This window comes from Scophthalmus maximus, chromosome 20 (assembly GCF_022379125.1).
Source record: "Scophthalmus maximus strain ysfricsl-2021 chromosome 20, ASM2237912v1, whole genome shotgun sequence".
Lineage (NCBI taxonomy): Eukaryota > Metazoa > Chordata > Actinopteri > Pleuronectiformes > Scophthalmidae > Scophthalmus > Scophthalmus maximus.
The window spans coordinates 12,198,807-12,209,022 of NC_061534.1; the positions used below are offsets into that span (position 1 = coordinate 12,198,807).

The 10,216-nt window shown below is 43.4% G+C and overlaps 1 protein-coding gene across 9 annotated transcripts in view; it reads right to left on the reverse strand.

Annotated features, from left to right (window-relative positions):
* The window catches only part of mapk10 (mitogen-activated protein kinase 10), a 33,626-nt gene extending 23,410 nt beyond the window's left edge, over positions 1 to 10,216 (reverse strand). For all 9 annotated transcript variants that reach the window (XM_035608027.2, XM_035608025.2, XM_035608026.2 and 6 more), the window contains exon 1: positions 9,910 to 10,216. In XM_035608027.2, coding sequence (XP_035463920.1) covers positions 9,910 to 9,912 — 3 coding nt within the window. In that variant the 5' untranslated portion in view covers positions 9,913 to 10,216. The remainder of the gene's footprint in view (positions 1 to 9,909) is intronic.

Here is a 10,216-nt window from a genome sequence, read left to right on the forward strand (position 1 = left end):
AGAGTAGTTATCTTTGACAAAATGCTGAGTCTCTGACTGTGAAGGAGCAGCCCACAGGTGAACTTGAATTAATGTAGATTTGCCGATTTTCTTGAGCTTTTTTTTTTTTTTTTTTGAGGAACAGTTCAAAACATTGACAAAGGAGGAGTAAGGAGAAAAGAAAGCTCTGAACAACAGAAGCTCCCCACATTAGTCTGGGAGATAGGCTGCAGCTCTCGCCCACAATGCGTCTGGCTTCAAGGGTTTTCCAGGTAATGAAGCCCCCAATGTGCTAATGATCACGTCTTCTGAATAAAATAGTGTGGCATTAAAGGTAATGGAAAAAAGTTTTTGCTGGCCTGGCGAGAATGGGAGTGTGTTCATGAACGCCCCACAAAAGGTGCCTGAATCGTTTGGTGTGCCCTCATTGTTCAAAAAACCTCGACCAGCGGTTGAATGGATGTGGCTCCGTAATGTGCTGTCAGAAGGTAAATCTTGGGCTTGCTCGACACAAGCGTATTAGCGCCAGTAGTCCTTCAACAATGCCACGGTTAAACCGCCATTGTTTCTGCGATGTCCAAAGGAAGCAGGGCAGCTTTAAACAAAAGGGGAGATGTGGGACACAAAGGCTCCAGTTTCTGTGGTTTGACCAATTTTTTCGGACCTTTCACTGTAGACCTGTGCAGGGACGCAGTGTAAAGTGATGGTGGACATTTGTCTGCGGCTCATCACCGAGTCTGCTGCCTTTGTACGAACCATAACATTTTGTGCCGCTAGGAGCAATTTGACGACTGATTCACAGGCGAGCATATATCCCTGGAAGAACCTCAATAATCACAGACTAGCTGAACTCCCATCAAAGAATAAGAGGGAAAAGGAGAAGGATGAGAGGAAGGACTATGAGGGATCAAGACTCAGAAATAATAAATGACAAAGTCAAAGGTTATGAGGACACACAGTTTTCGATGTGATTTCTGCATGAGCTCCATCCCTCAAACCGCCATAGATATTTCACACCACATCTGTATGTGTCACATGACCAACATCGCTGGCACCACATCAACAGCACAGGATTTGCTATTAATCTAACAGGTCAACACTGAATCGGACGGACCACCTGGCCTGCAGTGGCCGCGATGCTCTAATCTTTAGCCATCTGTGTGCACAAGATATTAAAACTCTCACGTGGCCGAGGTGTTTGTCTTCCAACAGCATCCACTATAATAATTCAAACACCACCTGGATCCTCTCTGGATGTGAAATGTGACTGTGAGAGGGTGTGTTCCGTACGTACGGCAGCCTCCAGTCAGTGCTACGTTCACATGCAGCAGACATTGTGGTTTTCTCTTTATTTCTCAGAACGACCAAACAAAAACAAAAACACTACATGAATGTTAAATCAAATTAAATTGAAACTGAGCTGATGGCTGTGTTCCGATGAAATGTGCATTTGCATAGTTGGATTAAATCCCTTAGGGGGACAAGCATCAAAATAAAAGATGTAAAAAGTCATAAATATGGATTAAAAACAATGGATTTGATTATGAATTGGCGATCACAAAAGTGAAAAAAACACAGTTTAGGGTAAAGAGAAAAAAAAGGAATTTCTTAGAATAAAAATATGACAAAAAATATATATAAAATAATCATTTGAATCTGATTTAGTGTTTAATGTTTCCCATTTCAATTCCACTTTTACTAAAAACAAATCGATTTATTTTAGCTGTGATTTCAAACTTGTAGAGGTTTGATTAGTAAATATAGAGCAGAACTGTAAACATATTAGAGATTAAACAACAATTTACCTTGGTGGAAAATTCACACAGAGATTTCTTCCCCGTCTTTGGCCGAGAGCCAACACAGACAATTCTGTGCTTGTTTGTTCGACCCTCCGACCAGATTCTGCTGATAACAGTCATGGTTGAAAAGCTGGTCCAGTTGTAGCTAAGACTACACTCAGCACCATTCCCCTAAAATGCTCATATATCATTCTGACTACAATATGTCCTATCAGTACAATCCAGTGACAGGTGACAGAGAAGTGGAGTAAGCAAAGAACATAAAAAGCTTGAGCTTTCTCTTTTCTTCTACAGCTTATTCTAAGAGGGGATCAGGAAAGAATGGGGATTTTTAAAAACCTGTTGGAAGAATAAGAAGATCTAATATGCACTACAATGAATCATGATCAAAAGGACAAATCATTATCGCAAGTGTGACGGATTTTCTTAATACGGAATCAAACCAAAAATGGTGATCAAATTAGAGTTACAGTCCCTGGTTTCAATTACTGAGAAGTTACTTCAAGACAATATGGTACAAACACGTTTTTGCAAAAAGGTTTTTATGCAATGAAAGCAGCCGCATTTCACATAGATCAAATCTCTGCACTTTCTGATATTTGGTGTTGCAGAAGCCATTTGGTTGGTACTTTGGTTGATTTGATTTCCATGCCAACCAAGTGGTAACCCACCGTGTGACCCATTGGATTGCCAACTGCCATTTTGAAGACTTGAGTTTAGCATTTTGTCCGGCGCCATTTTTGTTTTTTTGAAACCAGAAGTAATCATATCAGAAGGAGCAGGCGGTGGGTCTGACTGAGAGCTCATCCACTGCAAGGCCACCTACAACTGCAACCTGTAACCTATTGGAGGGCAGTAGCTGTCAATCACGCTGCATCCACGCCCCCATTGCACACTGTGCTTCATCGTCTATTTAACTCTAAATGGGACCATGATTTACAGAATGAACATCGTGCTGTATTGAAGAAAACTTGAAACTAGTGATTGAGACCATAAACTTCCCAGGAAAATGTTTATTGATGTTATAAATCAAGTGAGAGGGAGAGTCATTTTGTCATAGACTTCTATAGAAACTGACTTCTTTTTATAACCAGTGGAGTCGCATTTACGATCTATGATCTCAACTCAAAAGTAAAAAAAGTGAAAAGAGTCTGCGTCTGGACAACTGTCATCAATTCATTCTGGCCTGTGATTACGTCTCTACTAATATGTGCGTAGCTTCATCTTTGGTGAAAGAAATAAGATAATCAGGGAAGTTCATATTTTATAACTTTTGGTAAGATGTGAGCATCAACCAGCATATTTTAAAAGTTCTCCCTCCTTCATACGGCTCTTGAAGACTGCTCAAGAGTATTTCTTGCTGTTGCATCAGAGTTTGAAAAGTGAGGATGCTAATGCAGGACATACAGGAGTTCTGTGGACCTTTCACACTACCGGCTATAGCTGCTCAGGAGGATTTAAGCGCATCTCCCTCTTCTGGAATTGACTGTTGATGCGTGCATGTCTGTACTGACACTGCACTGACATACTGATTTGGGTCGAGTTCAGTCAGAACATGATGTACCACAGTAAATGATGATGTGACGCTAACAAATTAAAAAATCTGAAATACATGAAAAGATGTGATGTGTCATGTCCTGCAGAGATGCACACACACACGCACACACACGCACACGCACACACACACACACACACACACGCACACACACACACACGCACACACACACACACACACACACACACACACACACACACACACACATCTATTGCACAATTACAAAAGACAGTGTTATTTGCACTGAGGGGAAAAAAACTGTTGTTTAGTAAAAAACTAAAAAAACTGCGACTGAATGAAAATTAGAAAGAAAGATGGTGTGAGAAACCCGAGAGGATGTTTTTATTATCTTGAAGGGGCTAATGCATATTATTAAAGCAGACCATTAATCTCCAGCGCTGGCCGCGCTGATGCTGGATTGTGCCGGTGTCAGTGCATGTGTGCGTGCTCTGCAGTTGCGGCCGGTCCTTGTCATTTGGATCCTGTGCATTCTGTTGCATCTGCCCCCATGGGCACAACAGTGCCTCTGGCGAACAAGTGATTGTGCCGCAGAGTTGGGAGGCAGGGGCCCTGCTGTACGGCAGGAAACTCCTGGCTCTCAGGATCCAGATTACTTTATGGTTTTCTGCGTTTCCTGCTACCTTTATAATTCAGAATAGAATTCAATATCCTGCTCCTGATCCACCTCCGTCGTAACTTACAGAGCTCATAGTTCCGTACTATCCCAAGAGATCACTTCTCTCTCTCTCCATACAGGACTACTTGTGGTTCACAGAGACTGTAAGTGCAGAATGGGAGCCTTCAGCCACCGGGCTCCTGTCCTGTGGAACCAGCTCCCAGTTTGTGTTTCTCTTTAAGGTAGACTTAAAACTTTAGTTAGGGCTGGTTCAGGCGAGTCCTGAAACAGCTCTTAGTTATGCTGCTATAACAAAACCACATTGTTTGGTTTAACCAAGTTTTAACTGTGAAAGGATCAGATTTTGGGGTTTAAAATGAGCTAAGCTTCCTTAAGGTTAGAGGACCGTCGTGATCACGGTTATTGTAATGATAAACATGCGGTTAGGGTTGTCAAACGGTCATGGAGAACAGAAATGTTGATTATTGGTTTCACACAGGAAATGTACAGTTGCGGTCTTCTGTGTGAAAGTCCTGTGACCACTAAGTGAGCCAGCCATCCATCCAAGCCAAACCTCCTAGCTGCTAGAGGTCGCCCAGTGATAAAAGGTTACAGTGGGTTGTACTAAGTCGCCGGATTTTGGGATCTTTTTTTACAGTGGCTGTATTCAGTGCATGTGCCATTAGACAGGGGAATAGAATTTTCACAGCAGAAATTTTGACTTTCATTGCAGGTAATTTAACCAGGGCGTCACTCGGTACAGTGCATACCTCTACCGAAGCCAAACAGTCCTACACTCTCACTCTTCTAATAAATAAAAGGAACAAGTAGTTTGATAATCTGCGCCAAATTTCACTCATACACAATTAATGTCAGTTTTTTTTACATCAAGATAAAGAACTGGTGACAAGTCCCTATATTGCAATGTTACAGAAAGTGATGGGTTTTTTTACACAAAGTATCAATAACCAAATCCCACGTGTGTGTCAGAATTTTTGAACGTTCTATGGATAGGTAATGGGGCAAACACCGATACTACAGCAAAGTTCATAATGCAATCCGTTCATAATATCTGACATGGAGGGCTCGGGGCAGCGAGGACAGCTTTTTCAGCTGGAGAGCAACACGAGTACGGGGGGCACACTCATCAAGCTTTTCCTCGTGGTAGGGTTCAAAACCTGCGCACTATTAATAAAGGACAGGATATGAGAAATTTCCCGAGTGTCTTGAGAGTCCTTTTCATTACTAGTTGGAGAAGTGCAGCGGGGTGACTCGTCATGCCGACACCTGCTGAGAAGGACGGTGGCATGATTGAAAGGCGCGAATGAATGCAAAGATTATTTAACAATAGATACAGTGCAATAAAACACGTCTCACTGTAATCCTTCAGTGTGGCAACAGAGACTTTGGGTCCAGCCATGGAGGAGGAATGATATAGCACACTGTGTCTGCCCACATGTCTACACACACCATACTGTAATTTTTCCTGCTGTATCCATCTTTGCTCCCTTTCCCCTCACCTCATCCCTCTTCCGCCCTCTGTCATAAGCGCGAAAGCTACACATTTCGCGAATGTCACCGCGGCTGCACGCCACAGCATTTCTCCCCATCTCCATTCCTCCCTCCATCCCCAGTACTGACGAGAGCCCGCATTCTCCCTTCTCCTGCTCTCCCTTTTGTCCCACCCTCGCTCCCACCATTCCTGCTCCCAGGCTCCCAGCCTCGCTGCAACCCGTCTCCCCTCCCCCTCCCTCGGAGCTCTCATTGTGAGTGCTTGGTTCAGCAGCCTCAGCCTCTCCTGCAGTACCAAGAGCCAAACGCAGAACAGCCTCCCACCGTGGGCTCAGGGGAGGGGAAGGGAAGCGCCGCGAGCTGCGGGGCCCGGCCGGGAAAAACAATGCGACGCCGACTCCTGAGCTCGTCTACAGGTTGTGAGAGAATCTGAATGTTCACTGACGTACGGTGATTAGTTTCTCCGGAGCAAAAATACACACATCTGCCGTCCAGCAGCTCTCGCTCACATCGCCTGATTCACTGTACCCAAACAAGAGACATGTCAGCTGAAAACCTGCTTGCACTGCAGTTTTCTGATCAGCTGCACGGTAACAACATGCAAAGCTTTGGCAGGTGCCTGAGCACATTCATCTGATTTACAGCCTTTCTTGGAGGAAGAGAGCAAGACCGGGGCACTAGTGAAACTACTGTCTTCTGTAAACTGGATACTCGTACCACATAAAATGATAAGCATATTTAATCTGACAAAATCACACAGCTATTCTACTGCCAGGACTACAGTAGAACACTGTTTTTTCTCAACATAATCAAGTACAAGGTGTGATTTTATCGAAACCATACTTGTATGTGCATACTAATGACTAAATTGGACAATTAATTTCTTTGATATCTGCTTACAGTACCTGCACACATGACAACACTGTATGTGCCTGTAGCTTTAGCAGCATTAAACAGGCACCAATCTATAATGAGAGAAAATGTGGTGATAAATGGCAGTTTGGTTTTTTTTGTTGTTGTTTTTTTGCAATGTCATTAGTCTGGAGCGAATGTCCTGTCTGAAATCCTTTGACGGCCTCACAGTGTCTGACCTTTGGTGACTCTTAATTCTCTATACAAATGTGCGGCGGGGAGATTGGCGCTGAATCTAAACGCAGCTTAAGGTCTTGCACTCAGCTATCTGCACCACAAAGCAAATAAAAGCTGCATATTTGCTGGATCTAATTTGATTACATGACTGTCCATCTCACTCTGCGGGGCCCATCTCTCTGTTTGTCTGTGGTGGTAAACAATACTGCGGGCCTGGGGGAATAAACTTTAATGCAGCAAGAATTACACTTGATTTATGACAAATTGCTAAGAAATCCAATGGAACAAGACTGTGGCATAACTTTGGGGGAATATATCAAAATTTGAATTGTCGACTACAGTAATGACAGTTACATGTACTGTAATTTGATGCTACCGGTCATGATCAAGTTGATCGACTTCAGGCTATGGGTAAATAAAACTCTGTTGTGAGAGCATATGTAACTGTTTCTTCAAGTAGTCTGATTAATGTGGTCATGATGCTGTGAACCAAGCGGCACATAAACAATAAAGTGAAACACACTCCCGCTCATGCGGACCACATCGGCCAGCAGTGACTCATAAGATGTTATTCCCCCTTCATTGCTCCTGTCACAACTCACCTTCATGTACAGTATGGTGATGCTGGGGAGACATATATCCTCTCACCCTAACTTAACGTGCATCTATTTATCTCACACGACCTCCCGCTTATCCAAATCATTCATCTGTTATTCTGAATTTAATCGATCTGTGTTCATATTTGAGCCATCATACTCCTCATATTACTCTATGAGGAGTATGGATTGTCAAAACTGCAGTAATACATAGCAAGGAGTTAAATTAGCCGATGGGGGGGTCATCAGGTGATGAAAGACTGTTCCAGTGGTCCTCAGTATCGTCTAATGATGACATTGACCTTTCATATGATTACAAGAACCACAGCAAAATAGACTGATGAGAATGTTTAAGTTATTGATGTTCAACAAGGATGGTTTTGAAAAAGGGTCTCTTTGTGAACTTCTCACATTCCTCCTCTTAAACCTTCATACCAGCAGTCCTGAACTGGACTGGTATTTATTTGCCATAGTTTGCTTGGTGAAACCTTGTTCCACTGGAAAACTGGTGGCAATTACACTACCATGATGGTTTTATACTGTTTCCGAGGTTTGAGATGTTGGCTTTGTTTTTCTGTTGTCCGTCCAGACACCATCACAAAAAAAGAATCCATTCAAATCCTGTAAATCACTAACCCATTTATATTCAAATACATGCAATTCATATGTTTTCCTCAATAAATCCACATCTAAATGTTCCTCTTAGAGCTGAAAACACGAGTCAATTAATGAATTAGTAGATCATTAAAACAACATTCCCTTTAATTTCATTAATCTTGATTGTGAGACTTTGCTGATTTTCTCATATGTTTGGCTTTTGAGTTGCTGGTGGGACAGAACCAGACATTTAAAGATATCACCTTGGACTCTAATAATCAATTAATTGATTGGGGGAAATAATCAGCAGATGAATCAATAATGAAAATAAGCCTCAGTTGCAGCCCTTGTCCCTTTGCTGATTAATCTTGTGTGTGTAATTCCACCATTATCTCAGCTTGATACATTGCCTTTCTATATTACATAACGTAGGATTAGAATACTGATCTGCAAAAACAAAATGACATTACAATGCAGGCATCATCGACTGCAACATAACATCGGTCTGCTGTGGGGGGCTGTGTCCAATTGATGAGTTTCCATTGCTTAAACAAGCCACCTACCAAGTCAATATCAGTGATTATCAGCGTGCGTGTAAACCTGCAGTGGCTACTACCCCAAATAAAAACAGATTGTTGTATAATGCAGAAGCCACTTTTGCATATTTCCCCATAAATAATTTAGAGCGATTCAAGACTCATCATTTGCTATAAGCTGATGATGGTGATGATGGTGGTGATGGAGAGGATGAGGAGAAAGATGGTGAAGCCTTTTTTTTCTATTTAAAGAGACATGTCGAACTCTTCAGCCACTGCAGGAACACCCATAGAAAGAAAAAAAACACAACCTTTGTTTAATTGTTAAGCGAGTTCCCTGCAGCACTTTCACAAGCGTGGAAGCCTGCTCGTGAATAATTCAGCAGCCAAGGTCACAGCGCTAAAGCGATTCGCTTTTTCTGTCCTGAAACGTGGAGAGTTTTGTTGTGACACCCTCAGCCCTTCGCTGACTCCAGCAATTAGTGCACGGCCGTGGGCCTGTCGCCGCACAGGTACATGGGGGGTGGGAAATCTAAGAGAAAAATGTAAAAAACAAACATAACAAAGCCCGCTGCTTGTGCCCACAACCACCTGACAGCTTGATGTGATGCATTCCTTTGCTAAATAGACAGTGTGGGTTTAACAGGCAAATCAAATGTCTTCCCCCAGTGATCCACGTGCAGAAGAATGCCAAATAAAAACAACTGCAGATTTAGAAAAAGATTCATGTACCTTCCTCTGTAGCTTCATGTATTTCCATCCAGTGTAGTGTAGCCCACATTAGAGGGAATATAATCCCATCCCCTCTGTCTTTAAAAAAAATCAGGCCTCTACATCCCCCCAATACGCTGTGTACATGGACACTTAAAAAGCTTCAGTATCAGACAAGGAATTATTTTTTTTAAATCCTCATCAATCAATTAATCCCCATTAATCCAGACTGTTTTGAAGCTCTCCTGATGGAGCTGGGGGCTGGGTGAAGTAGTGATGGTCTGCATAATGCACAAGGTGCGCAGCTGACTTTCTGATGGAGGGGGAGGAGGAGGAGGAGGAGGAGGGACGAAACTCTGCATGTAGGCCTACAGTACAGCCGGTGTAGCCTGTGTTTAGAGGAGCATAAACTCCTCCATCATCCAGCTGCACCACTGCCCCCTCTGCACTCTCCCCAGTCTATAATGTCCACAGCGTGCATCACAACAGAGGCCACGTCGGAACGTGAACACAGAAATGAGGGGTTGGGGTCAGAGTTTAATCCAATTCATACTGAGTAAACAAGGAGCGGTGGTCAGGGTTAGGGTTAGGGTTAGAATATGTGACTCTGTTTATTCTCGGTGTTCAACTAGAACGAGATCTGTGATAGGTTTTCTTTTCCACCAATAGCAGGGAGGCGCTCGGATGGAGATGGAGAGCGATGGATGAGGAGAATAACGCCATCAGGCGACCCCGGCACGGTGCTGCTTGTTGTTGCAAAACAACACCCTATTTATTTATTTATTTATTTACCATCTATTTACCCCTTTCCCACCGAGGCATGGCTAGTGGACTTCATTAACCTTCCCTTCCAATCAATATTCAGCACTCCACCCTCCGGGCGCCCACCTCCACACACAGACCCGCACCCGGCCCTTACCATTCCGTGCCAGCTGATGACGATCCCAGTCCGGTGACAGGTTCCCTTTTCTTCTCCTCAAAACATCCCGACGGGACACAGTGCGGCGACCATGGCTGAAGGGCTCATAAAGATGGCGAGTGTGGCCGTGAACAACAACCAAAATCTAAAAAAGCACTAAAATAAAGACGATGGAGAGAAGAGGCGGGGGAAGAGAAAAATCTCAGAGGCGAGACGCTGCCGAGGTTCGCCGATGCTGAATCACTGTTCACCACCTTGCAACCATTGTGCTGCAAGATGCTGTCTGTACCATTGTGGACCTACCAGA